The 18,254-nt window shown below is 47.8% G+C and overlaps 8 protein-coding genes across 8 annotated transcripts; 2 read left to right on the top strand and 6 right to left on the bottom strand.

The window, feature by feature from the left end:
• Positions 1-39: 39 nt before the first annotated feature.
• M431DRAFT_88088 (hypothetical protein) lies at positions 40-1,195 on the bottom strand (the record flags this gene model as incomplete). The annotated part of the gene is given in 4 exon segments (XM_024923868.1): positions 40-693; positions 758-844; positions 907-1,084; positions 1,101-1,195. The coding sequence occupies 4 exon segments, from the start codon at positions 1,193-1,195 to the stop codon at positions 40-42; spliced, it is 1,014 nt and encodes a 337-aa protein (XP_024773491.1).
• Positions 1,196-1,937: 742 nt separating this feature from the next.
• Positions 1,938-3,356, bottom strand: M431DRAFT_88032 (hypothetical protein; the record flags this gene model as incomplete). Its single annotated transcript, XM_024923862.1, has 1 exon — positions 1,938-3,356. One exon carries the CDS (start codon positions 3,354-3,356, stop codon positions 1,938-1,940), a length of 1,419 nt encoding a protein of 472 aa, XP_024773490.1.
• A 934-nt stretch (positions 3,357-4,290) lies between these two features.
• Positions 4,291-5,553, top strand: M431DRAFT_495766 (hypothetical protein; the record flags this gene model as incomplete). The annotated part of the gene is made up of 2 exons (XM_024917408.1): positions 4,291-4,365; positions 4,441-5,553. The coding sequence occupies 2 exons, from the start codon at positions 4,291-4,293 to the stop codon at positions 5,551-5,553; spliced, it is 1,188 nt and encodes a 395-aa protein (XP_024773489.1).
• Positions 5,333-8,484, bottom strand: M431DRAFT_508873 (glycoside hydrolase family 92 protein). The gene has a single exon (XM_024919188.1). It carries the CDS (start codon positions 8,275-8,277, stop codon positions 5,698-5,700), a length of 2,580 nt encoding a protein of 859 aa, XP_024773488.1. The 5' UTR covers positions 8,278-8,484; the 3' UTR covers positions 5,333-5,697.
• A 675-nt stretch (positions 8,485-9,159) lies between these two features.
• M431DRAFT_508871 (hypothetical protein) lies at positions 9,160-10,719 on the bottom strand. Its single transcript, XM_024919187.1, has one exon. It carries the CDS (start codon positions 10,236-10,238, stop codon positions 9,216-9,218), a length of 1,023 nt encoding a protein of 340 aa, XP_024773487.1. The 5' UTR covers positions 10,239-10,719; the 3' UTR covers positions 9,160-9,215.
• A 612-nt stretch (positions 10,720-11,331) lies between these two features.
• On the top strand, positions 11,332-13,506 carry M431DRAFT_508870 (hypothetical protein). Its single transcript, XM_024919186.1, has one exon. The coding sequence runs from the start codon at positions 11,374-11,376 to the stop codon at positions 13,345-13,347; it is 1,974 nt and encodes a 657-aa protein (XP_024773486.1). The 5' UTR covers positions 11,332-11,373; the 3' UTR covers positions 13,348-13,506.
• Positions 13,507-14,929: 1,423 nt separating this feature from the next.
• M431DRAFT_36422 (hypothetical protein) lies at positions 14,930-15,175 on the bottom strand (the record flags this gene model as incomplete). Its single annotated transcript, XM_024914590.1, has 1 exon — positions 14,930-15,175. A coding segment is annotated over one exon (246 nt), but the record flags the coding sequence as incomplete, so codon positions are not given.
• A 1,108-nt stretch (positions 15,176-16,283) lies between these two features.
• M431DRAFT_6092 (hypothetical protein) lies at positions 16,284-17,381 on the bottom strand (the record flags this gene model as incomplete). Its single annotated transcript, XM_024921572.1, has 2 exons — positions 16,284-16,923; positions 16,978-17,381. The coding sequence occupies 2 exons, from the start codon at positions 17,379-17,381 to the stop codon at positions 16,284-16,286; spliced, it is 1,044 nt and encodes a 347-aa protein (XP_024773484.1).
• Positions 17,382-18,254: the final 873 nt, after the last annotated feature.

Here is an 18,254-nt window from a genome sequence, read left to right as displayed (position 1 = left end):
ATCTACACTGGATCATCAAAATTCGTTGATTAGTCCAATCTATTTCCAGCCCCATCTATTTGCGACCCATCGAAGAGCGTATACCAAACCCAGCAAAACAGGCACTTCTATCAAAGGCCCAACGGTGGATGCCAATGCCTCATCGCTGTTCGGACCAAACGTCGCAACAGCTACAGCAATGGCCAACTCAAAGTTGTTACTTGCCGCTGTGAAGCTTTGCGTCACAAGAAACTGGTATTCAAACCCAAGCATCCGACAAATGCCCACGGTCGTGAAAAAGACAATGGCAAAGTACACAACAAGCGGAGCGGCAACACGAAGGACTGAAACAATCTGATGCACCACTTGATGGCCTTGGGCAGCAAACAAGACCAAAATGGTATATAAAAGCCCGATAAGAGACCATGGCGAGACAAAGCGGATGAATATGCCATCATACCATGCCGGCCCCGCGATGAATCGAAGACCAAACCTCGTTATTACGGCAGCGCCTAGGGGAATGCCTAGAAACGCTGCCACACTCGTTGCGACGACCGAATACGAGATAGGGGCGATGTCGTTCTCCTCGCTGATGACATTAAGAAAGAAGATGGCAAGCGGCGCAAAGAGAACTATTTGCAGAATGGAGTTGACGGCAACCAAGATGGCGCAGTAGTCGTTGTTGCCACCGGCGAGGGCATTCCAGATTAAGACCTCGACGCATATGTCAGCATGTGATTATAGCACAACTCGATCATGGTGGAAGCGAAGAACATACCATGGCGATACATCTACCCAGGCCGACAAGAATAAGGCCAGTACGAAGGTGACTCTTGTCTGGAAGAAATGCCCACGATAGCGCAAGCTATGCAAGTTTTTCAGCGTTAGTATTTTGAAGAAGGCTATCGCGTAAAAGCAGTTGCTCACCATGAGAAACGGGGCTATAATCCAATTCACGAAAACGCTGAAGCCGATTTGCTTCCACAACTCCTTTTTGTTCAAGAGCTTGTGAAGGGATTCATACTGGACCTTGCACAGAATAGGGTACATCATCACCAGCAGTCCAATGGCTAAAAGAGTGTTATTGAGCGAACCATTAAATATTCTCAACGCAGGTCAACTTGCCTATTGGAACAGATACTCCAACGAATTTTCCTTTTTCCAGAGCTGGAGACATTGAGGGGACAAAATTTCCGAGGATGATGCCTACAGCCATCGCCAAGAAGATCCAGACTGCCAGAAAGCGATCCAACAGGCCTAGAGATGCGAAAGCAGAAAAGTTGCGCTTCTGCTGTAAGTTATCGTCATCGATATGGTGTACATCGCCGCTATCAGTTTGTTGAGCTTCTATATCGTTCGATGCTTTTTCTTGTCTCACTTCCGGCTCTGAAGCATCTTGTGCTTCCACAGCTTTATGATCAGACATGGCAGATCAATCTGAAGCAAGGCTTCGCGCCTTTTCTGTGTTGAATATCGATATTGATAGTGATAAAAGAGGCTGTGATCAACAGACAGAACTAAAGTGCAAAATATCGTGAATTTATCTGGCCATTTCAACGGCTAAGAGAAAGTTTTTGCCATAAAAGTATGTGAACTGATACTTCAATTGTGATCCATAATGGCATTACCGCCGGGGCGAATTGAAGCAAAAAATGGGACGCTGCCCAGACATGGCCAATGAGAGAGGCAGGACATGACACACTCCCAACATTCTTAATGCCAGCGTATTACAAGCTAAGAAATTGCGACTGAATTCATGTCGAGCCATAATTACGAGAGTTAAAAGAATGACTTGGACATGCATAGATCAATATGAATCATATTTCTAATTAATAATTATCTCAGAGCCGCATGACAACATAAGCTACCTACAAACAAAGGGGCGAAACTCAGCCTATTAATCAATCTATCAGGCATGTCGCGCCTGAAAAACAAGTAACATAGCTACAAAACAAGAATTACATGAAGAAATAAAACATTGCTCCAACTTGTAAGCCCAGCAAAGAGATCCAGCTCAATTCAATCGCTTTTCCAGCACCATTCCCGGTGCCACTTCCAGACCCAGAGCTTCCAGATCCAGAACCCGACCCCGAACCAGATGAAGTCCCGGCCTTGGTGTAATTGGCGGGAGGATTCGACAGTCCAGTGCTGTTAGCAACGTCCTTGTATTCAATTCCCCCAACCCACACTTTAGCAATATCCCGTGTGTTGGTTATGTTGGCCAGCGGATCACTGTTGAGAAGAATCAAATCAGCCCTCATGCCAGGCGCAATCTTTCCTCGGTCTGCCAGCCTGTGGTGCTGAGCGGCGAGTTCAGTTGCTGCACGTAGGGCTTCCACTGTGGTCAATCCTGCTTCTACAAGATTCTCTAGCTCAAAATGGAGGCTTAGTCCGAATGGAACAGAGATGTTGGCATTGATAACTCCCACAGCATCTGTGCCTGCCAAGATGGGGATACCAGCAGCGTGAATAGCCCGGACATTCTGATACACGTTATCGTAGCTGTCTGGTCCGCCAATCTGGTGACCGGTAAAGGTCAATATGGCAGGGTTGGCAAACGCATATCGAGCAATATTCATAGTCGGGGTACTCCAGCTGTTGGAAGACCTGCGAGCCTTTAGGACATTGGAGGCATTGATGCGGCCGTTTGTAGGAATATGCTGGATTCCGTCCGTGCCCGAAAGGACTGCTTGTGTCCAGGCATCAAGGTCGGCAGCATGGGTCATGGACTGCTTGCCAAGGTTGTGAACAGCATCAACCAAAGAGTTCTGCATACTCTGGCTAGGTCCATTTAACTCGGCCGTGATTTTATAAAAGTCGGAGCCGTTGCCAAAAGTGTAAGAAACAACTTCAGTGGCATTCGCGTCTGGATAAATGAGGTACTGTGAAGAGAGATTGAAAGTTCGAGAGTGTTGGCTGCCGGGTCCGGTGGCGGGGACTCCGGCCGAGACAAACGAAGCTACACCCTCCAAGTTGCGGAGCGGCGCGCATTGTGTGTAGTTTCGGCAAGCCATAACCATGGCAGTGGTGACTCCGTAAGAAGTCAGGGTTTCCAGCCCGGCAACGTTGGATATGTGGACGTGGCAGTCGATCAGGCCAGGAATTAAAACACCGCCGTTGCCATCAACTGTGGTCTCGATGTTGCTGGTGTCATTGCTGATATTTTCACCATCGATGATGACGGTTTGGAGCCCGGTGAGTTTAGTGCCGTCGAAAACACGAACATTCTTGATGGCGGTCTTGGTTCTTGGAGCGGGCTCTTGTCTTCGAATCATGTCGTTGGGATCTGGGGTCCGCTCTTGTAATAGATGCTCAAGGCAGGCAAAAGCGCCTTGTGAAAGCACCGTGGCGAGAGTAAGGAATTGAATTGGTTTCATTTTAGAGTATAATATATGAATAGTAGAAACAATAGGAGAAAAAAATTAGTTTTCAATTGAAGAGGTATAATGAGCGTCTAGAAGTGTAGTCCTATGCTCATCTGCCTTGAAGCTTGTTATGAATCTATAATTGTATTGCCAAGAGGGATGTCCAAAGTTATATACTCCATGACTTTGTTTTCTACGTCACCCTAATTATTCTCATCATCAACCCAATTCTGCCCAATCGCCATCTATCATTGTGCATATTCGTACACTATGCCATTACCAGACACAACAGGGAAACATGCAAGGGCCTTTCATCTTGCCTTAGGGCTGATGCATTAATCAACGTGAAGCAATGTTAGGGATCAATCAGCCCACGAGGCTATGGCAGGATTGTACGAGCAAAGCCTGAATATTTTGTTCAAACAGATCTGGCCCATATTCAGTCAAGCGTACGAAGGCAATCTTAGTTAATTGGGCTTCCCTTTTGAAAGGATTGCGATGGTTCAGGAAAGATGCATATTATAATGCATGGTCCAACCCTCATCTGATTAGACAACACCACAGTGCTCATCAAGACATGAAGCTAGCAGGGGTCAGGCTCGTACACTAAGTCGGAGAGGGATAGCTCAGGGGAGCCCATTTGCAGGCCTTCATCATTATTTCCGGGGCAGATCTCAAGTTGCTATTCTTGTATAGCCTCGCGGGCTGGGCTAACAGTGGCGTAACCTCCTCTCATGCACTTCGCCCATGCGCCTTGTTTGACTTTTGCCTCATCGCCCACAACGGCCTCCAGCTGTCTGCCGTCTCCATCTCTGTTTGCAGACTCCATCCCCTTGCTCCATAAATGCAACGGCCTGAGCGCCACTTGAGTGCGGAGCAAGCCAAACAGGCCAAACGAGAAATAATCAAACGAAGCCCCCGTTTGCATAAAACAGAGCCCAGAAAGATGGCTGGCGGCTCGCGAACTTTCCACCACAAGTCCCGGAATGGCTGTAGCCGTTGCAAGAAGCGGCGTGTCAGGGTTCGTCCGTCCTGCTATTGTATCCTGTTCGTAAAACTCTTGGCAGTCATGCTTATACATCTGTAATGGCGATAGTGTAATCTGCAGGCCCCGAGCTGTGCCAACTGTACGAGGCGAGGCGAGCTCTGTGACTATCGATTTCTCGGCAGAGACAGCCCGCAGAGGGTATCGTCTAGTCATGTTGCATATATGAAAAGAAGCAGCCACTCCGGTAGCTCGTCATCCCCAGAGGCGCCACTAGGGCCCGAGCTATCTTACATGTCTCCCGCTGCCCACTATCAGTCAGGCGTCGATGTTGGGTCTATAAGAGCGGCATCTCACCCTACCGCTGAGAGCTTGGCGTTGTGTCTACTTGAAGACGACGAGAGTCATCTGATCCCCGACGAGCTTGTAGACCAAGCGGATGCGAGTGAATTCCTTGAGCATAACATGGCGGTCGTTTCAACTCTTCACGACAAGTCTACAGACTCATTACTCCGACCAGACGGCGACACTACCAAATCAGATCTAGTTGCATATCAACATCAGATTGCGGCATCGAGCAAGTTCCGCAAATCGGTTGGCGCCATCAGCGACCGTAACTGGTTCACCGTCCTCGTCTTTGCCATTTCAGTCCTCATCTTCCACTTCGACATTCACAGAAGAGCAAAACGCGGGCTCGCCGACAATGAATATTTGGAACCAATAATGGCCTTACGTGGGGCCGCCCTCTTGGGCATGGAACTGGGGCCATATCTTATGAAGAGCAAACTGCTCGCCGCCGCCAGAAGGCGAATTGAGACCGAGAACCTGCCGTGGGACGACCTCGCCGAGCAGGCTATAACGAACCTCGAGCTAATAAACGAGACTTCGTCCCCGCTCCGAAGCCGCGGGATCTTCAAAGATGCCCTCAACAAGTTACAATTCTGGCTTAGACTGTGTAAGTCGAAGCCACGCACATGGCTACATTTTGTATGGTGGCCTGGGGCTATTGACCAAGAATATTTGGATCTTTTGGGAACGAATGATCCCATGGCGCTGGTAATTCTTGTACACTGGTGTGCAGTAATGAAGTCTTCGCCCAGAAAATGGTTCATGGAGGGATGGGCTGAAAACGTTGCACGACCGGCGATTGCACAAATTGGGCCAGAGTGGGACGATACCATAGCATGGGCATTGTCAAGGATAAGGCCTGGCGTCAGCAAGTAATGTGATGACGACTTGACCAAATTCCTTCAAATGATTATTTATTTTTAATAGACTCCGTTGGGCTATGAGGGGGTATAAGAATGCACATCATCCGTAGAGAGAATTGAGGACTTGAGAAACTACATGTAATAGAATGCATCCAGCCTATACTGTTCCCTCCTCCCCCCAACTTGTTGGCTCGTCACTCATCTCAAAATCAATCCTGCTCGCCTTTACAATCTGCTTATGCTTCAATAACGGTCTGTGAACCTCCTCCCCATCGACCTTTAAGCTCTTCACATATGCCTTCCCATCTGTACCCGCTCCCGGCGCTGAAATAATGAGCGTGTGCTCTTTTCCATCATCTCCGGGGCCAGGAGGCAACAAAATTTCCACTTCATCAAAGAATGGCGTTGCTACAACGTACTCATCGCTCGCCGGGTTGACAGGATAGAAGCCCAGCGCCGACAAGACATACCAGGCACTCATCTGCCCCAAATCTTCATTGCCACTCAGCCCCGAGGCCGTTGCGTTGTAATTCTCCCAGGCAAGTTCGCGGATCTGCCGTGCCGCATCAGCGGGATATCCGATGGCAGAGTACAGGTATGGAGCGTGATGCGACGGCTCATTGCTGTGCATATTATGGCCGCCCGCGAAATATTCATCCATGCGAGCTTTCATGGCCTTCTTCCCGCCTTTAAACAGTGAGGCTAGGCCGCCTACATCGTGCATCACATTCAATGTGTAGATCCACTTGTCTCCTTCAGTCCATCCCCAAGATTCATTCGCCCAAGTCCCGTTTGCATTGCGAGCTTGCATAAACTCCGTCTCTGGGTTCCAGAGGTTCCTGTAGTTTTTCGAGCGCTCTCTTAGCTCCTCTGCATGCTCGAGATCCCCTGCATGTTCAGCCACCACGGCAGCGGCATAGTCATCAAAGGAATAGTCGAGTGTACGGCTGGCGGATTCGGCCCAGCGATCGTTGTCAACCCATCCATGCTCGAGGTAGCTCGTTAGTCCAGCTCGGCATTCGTATGGAGTGCTTGGCTCTCTGGAGTAGTATAGGAGGTCGGTGTCGTTATCAGGAGGCACATACGCATCGACATAAACAGCATCCCAAGCCTTGGCGACATCAAAGTTATCGAAGCCTCTGATTAGAGCGTTTGCAATCACAGCGTCAACATGTGTCGCAATCATTTCGTTGTTCTCAATCATGTTGTTCCACAGAGGCAATCGCCCAGACCAGTCAAATATTCGTAGGAGAGAGCGCATCATGGAATCGACGCGCTCCGGAGCAAAGATGGTGAGTAGTGAGTGCTCTGCCCTGTAGGTATCCCATATCGACCACGACTGGTAATATGAATCGTTTGCTTCATGAACGCTGTCTGTATAACCACTGTAAAAGCGTCGGAGGCCACCTTCGGATGATTTGGTAGGTTCAGAATAGTCGCTTGGATATTGGAGAGCATGAAACAGACCAGTGTAAAAGATCGTCCGTGGGTCATGATCTGAGTCGGTTTCGTTGACTCCAGAAATTTTGATCCTGCCCAGTCTTTCTAACCAAGCCGATTTGACGTTATCGACAGTGGTTTCAAATGTCGTCCCGTCCGGTATATCAATATCCAGATTCTTCCTGGCCTGCTCTACGCTGACATACGAGACTCCAGTCCTCACCTCGACTCTCTTGACCGATTTGTCAAAGGTAACATATGCACCAACAAACTTGTCTTCGATATACTTTTCTCCATCATACAACCTTTCTGCGCGACTGACTCCATAAGAAGTAAAAGGCTCAGAGAAGCGCGACACAAAGTAGAGCCTAAAAGACTCGGGCTTGTCAGGGCCTAGCAGATATTCTTGTCGCTGGGAATTACTGCCTGACACCTCTTGAGCTTCAGGATCGATCTCAGCTTGACCTGTCCAATTGAGTCGGGTGGCCTGGATGGTGAAGTAAGGCTGCCGTGCCTGGGTATCCTGAAAATCGACGCGAAGATGGCCGACATGCGCCGACGCGCTCAAGGCTACTTGTATGGAATTCTCATATTTGTATCCTCCAGAGTATTCTGAAGCATTTGCCGATAGGCCTTGAACGGTGAACTGGTTCTCCGGCTCAAAGACATAATCTCGTCGTCTCACGCGGCCATTTGCACCCTCAGTCACATCCTTGTTAGGTATAAAATTAGCACCACCGGGACATGGAGGACAAGCATCGCCAAGAAGCTCCGACGTTGCCTGTTCAGTAAGATTCCAGCCGGATTCTCCCGCTGAATCCGCGTCGAGAGTCACCTCGTACACGTACGGTGTGCTTCTCTCGTCTTCTTTTCTGAACGATAGACCTCGTTGCTGAAACAGGTGTCGGACCTCATCTCCCAGACCTGGCATAAGCGCCACATGGCCGTTTTCGCCGATCCAAATGGCGGGCTGATGCGTTGCCTGGAAGCCGTGCATGCGGCGATCGCGGTCGTTGTAGGGGACCTGTGAGATGAAGTTTTCGCGCGTCTGCGGAGTCCATCGCGTCATTCCAAATGGCGGCGATACAGAGGGAATCATGCCACCGAGATCATTAGGATCGTAGCCTCTAGTACCGATGAGAGGGTTGACATATTGCAGGACACCCGCGTTGGCGTGGTAATCGCTGTTTACGTCTGCTGCTGATGGCGGCGATTTGATTGCGGGATCCGGGTGAGACGACAGAGCTATCGTGGATGAGGCCAGAGAGAGAAAGATGTATATTGATGAGCGTTTCATCATTGGATACGTGATATAGCAGCAGCTTTATTGATAACGCTCACATCTGAAAGACGTGTGATGAGAGGATAATGGAGAGGAAGCCACAGTCAGCCTGTCCAGCTAACAATTGAAGGTTCCAGAACCAACCACCTGATTGCCAGGCAAGTTGATGTGTTGCAATGTCACCCAAATTGAAGCTGCACGTAATTCGGGCTACAACACTGTGATATAATAGAAAAGTCACCGCCTAAAGATGAAGGCCGTGACATTCATTCCAATTGCATTTAAGCCGTTTCTCGGTCCATTCCGGCGGCACCGGTGTCGATCGTCCACTTTTTGCGGGGTACAGCTTGACATTTATACATCAGATGATGTGAACGAATAGCTTTGCCATTTATTCTTATTATCATCTGTGGTAATACAGAGTGCTCACTGCTGTTATTGAAATTGTCATGTAAATACACTTGATGCGGCAGCTTTGCGTGCGGACATGAACATACACTACTTGTAAAGGTGATGCTAAGACGCACCACCACAAGCCAAGACATACACAGTAAGCAATGGCTCTTTAGCTGACAAGGAAAAGAAAGCCACAAGTGAGAAAGATACCACCAAGAGCGCAAATATTCTCGAATTCACTCAATATTGAGCACTACTAGGTAGTAGTATCGGCGGTCGTGGGTATTCCATAAACGAGCATCCCGATGTCAGCCTCCGGGTACCCGGTATGTAGGTCTCCGATTATTAGTGAACATGGAACAGGTATAAGAGCAGTCGAATAGCCGCACATGTCTGCCTCAAATCAATAACCAGCTGTTTTACTCTTCACATGTCAATTCACGTCACTTATCACAATCATATAACATAAGTCAATGAGACATTCATTCATGATTCAAGTAACTGCATGATCATTTTTTCATCACTATCAACACTGCCCGTCATTCCATCTTGTTCCCTTAAATATCGACCTTGATCACAACCTTGCCCTTTGCCTTCTTCTGTTCAACCTTGTCATAAGCGGCCTGAAATTCCTCAAACTCAACAACGCTGTCAATCTGGGGCTTCAACCCCCGAGCATCAATAAAGTCGGCAATCTCCTTCAGATCCTCGCCCTTGCAGTCCATGAGGAACCAAGTGCTCTTCGCCAGCTTCTTAGTCACAGACTCTGGCTTCAACTCATCTGGGCCACCAACAACGCTCAGCAAGACACCATTCTCCTTGACAGCCGACCAGCATGAAGCCAAAGTTTGTCCACCAAGGCAGTCTAGAATCAGGTCAACCTCGCGAGAGGGATCCTCCTTAGCCCACTCGTCAATTGACTGCTTCTTATAGTCGATAATTTCTGTGGCTCCAGCCTTCTTGGCAGCCTCGATATTTGCGCCGCTGCACTGAGCAACGACAGAACCGGCACCAGCGGCGGCAGCAAACTGGACAGCCCAGGTTCCGACGCTACCTCCGGCGCCAGTAATAAGAACTCTTAGCTTGCTGTTATGAGCCCTTGCGTCCGCATCACCTCGAATCCCGTGCTTGTTGAGGGTTCCTTGGGTGAATACTCCTTGCCACGCAGTCAATGTGCTAAGTGGCGTTGCAGTGGCTTCAACCCAGTCTAGAGACTTGGGCTTCCAGGCCAACTCCTCAGTATGAACAATTGTGTACTCTCTCAGACATCCAGGAAACCTTGCATGGAGACGGAAATACACTTCATCACCGGGCTTGAAAGGACTGGACTCTGGTGAAGTGGCGACAATGCCAGCAGCCTCAGTTCCAGGAACACGCTCTCGGTTTGGTGGGAACAGCGATGGGTAGTTGACCTCCCATCCTAGTTCGCCGAGACAAGGAGCTGTGGCCTTGATCTTGATAAGATGGTCATCTGGACCAGCAGGTTTAGGAAGGGGAGTTCGCCGGAGCTCGAGGGTTGTGAGTTTAGGATCGATCTGATAGATAGCTCGGATGGTGGTGGGGAGGTTAGCAGAAGCCATTTTGACGAATTGGTTGGCAGTTGACAACAGGTTTGGCATTATTCAGACACAGAGAATGTGCAATGACAAGAGAAAAGGCTTTTTTTTAACAACTATAACTGTTTCACTTCATCAGAATCTTCCCGCATTTTATACTTTTCCCCCGCGCAAGCATCTCCATCATAGTGATGTCCATTTTGCGGTTCGGTAACCCATCTACGGGTAGCCTTCCCGTCTACCAACCGGGTACCCAATCTTTTCAGCTGCCAAGCATCGAATCGGCGACTCGTCCAGCTTCCAGACACGGCAGCAAAAACCCTAAAATTACTCTAACCTAATATACAGGTATGGCTTGAGAGGCGCCGCCCGGCCAAGACGGAAACGTGTTATGGCGATGCTTGTTAAGAACTGGAGATTCAGGCACTGCCGGGAATCGAGTGGATCGGGCACGGTTACGCCAGTATGCGGCTTTTCTCTTTAGTATATCCACTCCAAAAGGCTACCACTTACCCTTATTGTTGAGAATGGATAACATCAAGGGCTCTACCGCCTAACAGTACGGGCCAGATCCCTGCGATTCGGAGGTACTTCCAGCGTCTTTTGCTCTGCTCCGTGTCCGGTCTCCACTGGGCCGGGATCCGCTGCCGAAGTGTCCCAAAGTGGCAGCATATCCCGGCTCGGCAGATGGAAAACTGACTCGAATGGCAGTTTATATCATCTGATGATGCCTCAGATGATTTTGAAGGGAGGCTGCGTTTTGTTTCCTTTCTGGTGCATCGTCACATTTCCTATTGACTCCTCAACATGTTGTCATGATCACTATAGCTACCTAGCTCCAGTTGAGGGATTAATGGGTGACAGCAGTTCGCATACGCAAAAATCTAGTTGCTCAATGTTAATGTTAGTTTCTACTAGTCAAGATTCGGGAATGCCGTCACATCTGTATCACCTCTTCTATTTGTCATCTTCATAATACTCACCATTAACCGATTCAATTGCCATTATGAATACCCCATTCAATCCATAAACGGGCAAATTTTCCCAAGAGTTCAGGCAACCATCCGATTCCACCTATCACAACTCGCTCAGACCCTCCACAGCCTCCTCATGATCTCCGCATCTTCATCAACATGCCCTCTCGGCCCTTCATCTCAACATGCGTCTCATAAACACACAGACCCTTGACTTGGAAGAATTCTTCGACATCTATGTCCCCGAATACGCCATTCTCTCCCACACGTGGGCCGACGGCGAAATCTCCCTCCAAGAGTGGGCTGATCGCAAGAACCGACGCTTCAAGCCCGGCTATCAGAAGATCATCTGGACTTGTGAAGAGGCTACTAGAGACAATCTGCAATATGTCTGGGTCGATACTAATTGCATCGATAAGACCAGCTCGGCGGAGCTTTCCGAAGCCATCAACTCCATGTTCAAATGGTACCGCCGGGCGCGTATGTGCTATGCGTATCTTGAGGATGCACCGCACATGAGTGTCGCAGAGTGTGAAGAACATGGCAGCGCTTTTCGAGCAGCAAAGTGGTTTACCAGAGGCTGGACTCTGCAAGAGCTCATTGCACCACCAGAAGTCAAGTTCTTCTCGCAAGATTGGCAATCTATTGGGACGAAGGCCGACCTAGCGCTATGCATCTCTGAGATCACTGGCATCGCATGGACATGCCTGCTGAAACCCAAATTCTCGAAATCTAATCCCCTTCGAGGGTACAGCGTTGCTCAGCGTCTTTCATGGGCTTCTCGTAGATCAACTACTCGCATCGAAGACCAAGCCTATTCTTTGATAGGCCTTTTTGACATTACGATGCCACTTTTATACGGAGAGGGCCACGAGGCATTTACGCGATTCCTGGGCGAAATCATCGGTAAATATCCCGACCATAGTTTCTTTGCTTCACAGCTCCGATATGTCGACTTTCTGCCACGATCGCCAAAGGAGTTTTGCGACTCCCGTAACGTGGTGATTGGCAACTCGCCGCAGTTACAGAAACATTATACGCCTGTGTCTCACTCGTATCCATTTCAATTGACGAACACCGGACTGCAGATAACGCTGCCTATTGTACCTACCCTAGTACCACATTTCGTGTTTGGTGTTTTAGACTGCTGGGAGTATGACATGGACAGTACCCAGGCTACTCGTTCGGTATCCCGTATATGGATTCCTCTACTGCAGAAGGACCATCCAGGCCTGCGACATTATTCACGACTACTATGGCCACAGGTCTTTTGTCCAGTAAAGCTCATCCGCAAGCATAGATTCATGCAAGTTACGCAAGCCGGTGAAGATGAAGAGCAAGGAGAGCAAGCAACGGCCACTGAGACAGCTTCAATACTTGACGTTGTCCAGCATGTTGACATTGCGTCCATGGACATACACAAGAGTATACTGATCAAGAATCCCTATGCAACTACAGTAGATGCTCCTCGCTGGCAGCCCCGTTTAGCTGGCAGCCCATTTTTGGTGTGTTTCCCGCGAGGCACAGGGGACTATCGTCTATTGGGCATATACCCCAGCGAAAACGAAGTACAGGAGACATCTTGGTCTGCCCATAAACCACCATTGCTACCTCTTATAATGCCACGGAAGATATCGCAAATAAGGAGCGCAGACACTGCAAGTGATGGAAGCGAAGCACCAAACGGTGACGACATACAGAACGAGGTATACGGTGTAGTTGTCGTCTTTAAGAAGAGAGGATGTAGACCCGCCAAATGTACAGCAATATACTTGGCCAATATACCAGAGACGACAGATGGCTGCACAACATTTCGACCAAGTTGCAAAATCATTCACGGCTGGAACACTTCGCAAACGAAAGACTTGAACAAAGACGACTTTGAAGACATGACCGATATCGACGCAAAGGACAACGTCTTCGTGGCCACTCAAAAATTCCCATGCCCCTCGAAAAACAGTACAGAAGGGTTAGAGCCCCGATTCTTGGGCTTGGTTCAAGTTGTCTTCGATAAAGCTGACATGATGGATGAAGTCAGTTTGTCGTCAAGTGGGGGGATGAGGGCGGCGGAAGGAATTCTGCAGTACTTCGGTGTCGAGGATTCGGATGAAGAAATTGGGAGTATGAGCACAAGCGCAAGAGCAAGCTTCCCAATATGAGCCAAATATAGTACACGAGCAATGATTCACATACATTTTAATAGGATTATTGAGGACACCATTTGTCTTAGTAGGCACCGTATTATCGCTATTTATCTACCGAGGGATAGCCGTCATGTTGGCTTATTCCATCACCGCACATGGATCACCGACGTGGTAGGTTGACGCGTACTTCATATCGTCTATATGAGCAGCGGTGATAATTGGAGCAGCTACCCAGTATTTTTACTCGCCTCATTCACCTTTTACGGCCAACACATATATAGATGAGACAAAAGATATACTTGGGATTTCATCAGCCTTTTTTGTCATATTCATATCTTATCAGATGGGCCATTGGCCTCACTGCATGACCTAATGATGCTATCAAATGCTTCTCCCCGATTCGTGTTTCCCCGACCATATTTAAAGCTCTTATTGGAAACGAATAAATCTCGAGGAGTGCGACCATTAGCATCCATTGCAGATGTTTGTGCGCCAGCTTCTATAAGAACTTGTATAATTTTGTTTCTCATGGCAATTTGATCAACTTTTGCGCGTGTCCTTGTATGAGATACCAAGCCACTAGCCACCGAGTGAAGTGGTGTCCGTCGAAAATTGTCCAGACTGTTAACATTGACTTTCCGATCAGATGTGAGTCTACGGACAATTTCGTATTTTAAACTTTGAGCAGCGACATGCAAAGGGGTCGCACCGTCACATCCCCTGCAGGGCGCATTAGGGTCAATATTGCTGCAATTAGCAAGAAGTAATCCACAGCTACGAGTGAGCCTCTTGGTATAGCAAGAGACAGTGGCGTCTCATAGCAAAAGTCTTCTTCCGGGTCTATCGACTCTGTCAGGCCGGCATTGTTGGATGGTATACCCCTTCTGAATGAGAAGTGATGACTATGCCACTTATCATCGGGGCATTTGGCTTTGGGTGTTCGTATCTCCGGGTCTACTCCAAACTCTACAACGAAAAGTTGTAAAATATTCTGAACTGGCTTCCACGTATCTGCCCCTATTAATGCGAGGTGGATCGCATCCCATCCGCACCTTTCATTGGGTTCCGGTGGTGATATATTCCGATTCCTTATCATGTATAAGTATTCAACAACATTCAATCGACGGTGGAATAGAGCAAGATGAAACGGGCTGACCCCCCAATGGTTGAGCAACTTGGGGTCGACACCGGGTTTCATCAAAAGTAACCTCACTGCCTGAAGCTTTCCTTCCATTGCGGCCCAATGAAGAGCTGTGTTTCCGTTCTGATCCTGACGATTCACATCAAGGCTCCATTTTGGGTCCAATAGCCTATGAATTGCGGGCAAGTTTTCTGTTTCGCAAGCAATGTGAAGTGCTGTGGTTCCCCCGAAGTCAACCTTGTCTCGAAACTGAGACGGTGCCGCAGAGTATCTCTCAGCCCAATATTCTAAAAATACGCCCAACGTTGCCTCGGAATACCATCGAAATTCGTTCCCCAGTTGGTCGTTGGCCCCCCAGTCAAGCAATAACTTGACTAGTTCCAGTCTCCTCAAGAGAATTGCCTCTCGTAAGGGTGGCGTGGCCTTTGTGCCCCCGTTGACATTTGCGCCTTTCGCTAGCAGGTATTCGACTGTTTTATAATGTCCCCGTTCCACGGCGACATCAAGCGCTGTGTCCCCAGCGGTTGCGCAGTCAATACGCGCGCCGTTTTCTACTAGTAGCCTGACAGCAGGGAGGTGTCCATGTTTAGCGGCACAATGTAGAGCCGTTCGGCCAAGCGAATCTTTCGAATTAATGCGCGCCTTATTCTTGAGGAGCATCTCGAGGATAGGAACGTGTCCTTTTTCAGCAGCTATTTGGAGATGAGGGCTTCCGGGTGTCTGTGCAAATAATCTTTTTAAATATCGCCAACTGCCTTCATTTTTGAGAACTCTTTTCATAAGAATGGTCAATCCATAGTGGGCCGCCAACTCAGCTTGTCCACTTAATCGCTTATAATCCCATGACCCCTTCCACCATAACAACTTCGACGTACGCGTTTCACGTGTGTCGTAGACCACCTCCATCCATAAATCAAGGATTTCTGACTTATCAGAGAAAAATTTTGGATGCTCTGTTAATATTTTGTCACCCCGCTCGCCAGAATTTTTAAAATGCTCAGTCCACTGGTGTGATGCGTAATCAAAAAAAGGATAGCGGAGTTGCATCTTTTTGTATTCCTCAAACGTCTGATACTGAAAAGCATCCTTATCTTTGAAGAACACGTCGTAGAAATAGGAAATACATCCAGATGACAGTTTTGATTGCTCCAATTCAACATTAGACAATGAAAACCAAGGCATCGCCTCAGGGCTTGGAATTTGGCGCGTTAAAAAATCGTGTGCGCTGTGGTGAACCAAAGTTACGGTATCGTCTGTGATGTTTAGGAAATGGCCGCAGTACGCGAGTTTTCCTCGTAAGACTGTGACGCTATCAAACAGCCCGGTTTGCTTGATCCCTAAAGTGGTAGCAAGTTCGCTGAGCGAGAGCGGCCGAACTGCAAATGTGCACCACCGGAGGATATCCAATATTAGGCCTCTCTGTGTGCTTTCGATTTGTTGAAGGATTCTTTCATAAAGAGCATCAAGTCCCCGAGGGAATTGGTTCAAGCTCTCTTCCACTTCAGACATTTCCATGGTTTGAAGATCTTTCACAGTGAAGCTTACCCACAGATATGTGCCAGCGGACTTTTCCATCAGACATTCTCTAACATGATTCGCTAGCTGAGTTGTATATTGCTTACTTTCAGACAACTCTGCAACACGCGTTGAGATATACTGCTCAAGCCCGCGATTGACCTCGTTTTTTGCATCTGGATCAAGGCGAATTCTTGGAAATTGACCAAGTGATGCTTCAAAAATTTGAGGATACTCTCGACTCAACACAAGTATTTTGAGCCTAGGCGACGTGCTTGTGATTTTCTTGAGATTTTTAAAGCAGGAGCTCCAGTGAGGTTGGCTCACACTCATCCAGACCGTCAATGATACATGTCGCCTGCGAGTCTCCGAGGTCATTCACCATTGTGAGAAAGAATTTCCAAACCGTTTCAAATGAATTCTGAGAAAATAGCTGCTCCCTTTGTACTTCATAGCTGGAGAGTATATGTCCGATAAGTTCCTTTTTCTGCTCCAGAAGTTGGAAGAGTATTCCCCTAATGATAGCAACAGCGCTGTTGCGCGTATTGTCGTTGGCATCACAGAAAAAGTAAGTTGAATAGTGGGTTTTCCCATCGTCGATAGAGAGAAAACAACTCGAGAGATACGTTATAAGGTAAATCGATAACATGGTTTTTCCAAGGCCAGGGCCACCTGATATCCAGAGCAGCCCACCGTCAGAAGCCCTCCATTTGATGAACTCTTTCTTCTGAGCAATCCAGTCGCAAGTGCCTTGTACAAGCTCTCCCTTGGAGTTAATAAGTTTGGCACGATCAGTTGCAGGGTCCGTGATGAACAGAGCCTGCAGACATTTTAGAGAATCGGGGCTTGGATTAGCTGCTTGTGCAATTGTGTTGAGTTTGGTATCAATGGAATCATATCCGGTTTGTATATTTTCAGCCATTGCTAGAATGCGACTAATGGTATAGGTTAGAAGCTAATATGTTGAGCACTAGACGCTGTTTACTCACAGATTAATATGGGTGTTGAGTGAGTTATACTCATGATCCAGGTTGTCGAAGAGCTTTGAAACATTTACTTCTTGTTTCAAGCCAGCGATAGCTCGCCATGTCTTCTTTTGAACCGAATCATGGCAGTTAAATGAGATCTTTTGCAGGAGATCTTGTAGCGATTGCACATGACATTCGCACCGAGTCAATATTTTACCAATGTCTTCTGTTTGCAAAGACTTTGTATTTTGTATTTCTTTAGCAAGCGATGCGAGGCTTTGGAGACGTTTAATATTTTGCTGTATATGGCCCGGACCATCTTGAATTTGGTCTGCGACAGATTTGACCAGTTTGATCGTCTTGAAGACGACTTCGGCAAATTGCTCAGCGGCAGCTACGACGCTAATGATTTCGATTCCTGACATATTCGGCAGGTATATTGGGGAATATCAGAATGTAATTGCTTGATGAGAAGGAAACTCATAGAGGGCGGGATATTTATCTTCCAACAACGCGAGACTCTGGCAACACATATGTGTGTCACTGTCGGGTTGGCTCGTCTCTGCTACAAGGCCTCAGTTCGCGTACCTACATAAGGCATGTGTGACGTTTCCGCTGCTCCTTGTTGTACAAAGACTCATTTGCTCAATTTGCTGCGCGGTTCGCGTGGTTCGTGAAGACGCCCTTGATCCAGATATAACCCGGTGCATGTATATACAATGATAAAGTTGTACGGAGTAGGTAGGGTTATACGTGCAAGCAGATAGAGCCAAGCAGCTTTGAAAATTGCCTTCCCACACTACGCGTGACGATCCGAGCCCAAAGTAGCCACATGGCCTCACAAGAAAATAAGTAGAAGAAATAAAAGGTTTCCTTTCTGATACCGCATGGCTCGGTTTTGGTCATACAGATATCTTCAGTTCATGATGAACAGGTACCGCCAGACATAGTCAATCTAGGTGGTAACGTAACAAACCCATACGTACCCTACAGCTTAAGGTTAATTATAAATGCAGCTAGTATATCTAGTACTTCTAGGAAACAATGCAATGAGTATATGTTCCTCGTGTCAAATTGTTATAATATAAGCTTTTTTATCGTTCACATCATTGCAGGAAACTACTGATGGAGAGTATTTGGTGTTGCTGGCATGCAGAGAGCTGAGCTTCAAGTATTTTAAGGGAGACTAGAGTGGTGATCTGTTTCTGCTCTGCTATGGAGTGAGTAAGAGTAGAACATTGCTGTACTCCTTCAGCCAGTGCCGTGTTTATCTTCCAACATTATCATGTACAAGAAGC

This window comes from Trichoderma harzianum (assembly GCF_003025095.1).
Source record: "Trichoderma harzianum CBS 226.95 unplaced genomic scaffold M431scaffold_7, whole genome shotgun sequence".
Lineage (NCBI taxonomy): Eukaryota > Fungi > Ascomycota > Sordariomycetes > Hypocreales > Hypocreaceae > Trichoderma > Trichoderma harzianum.
This window is presented reverse-complemented; position numbering and strand designations above follow the sequence as displayed.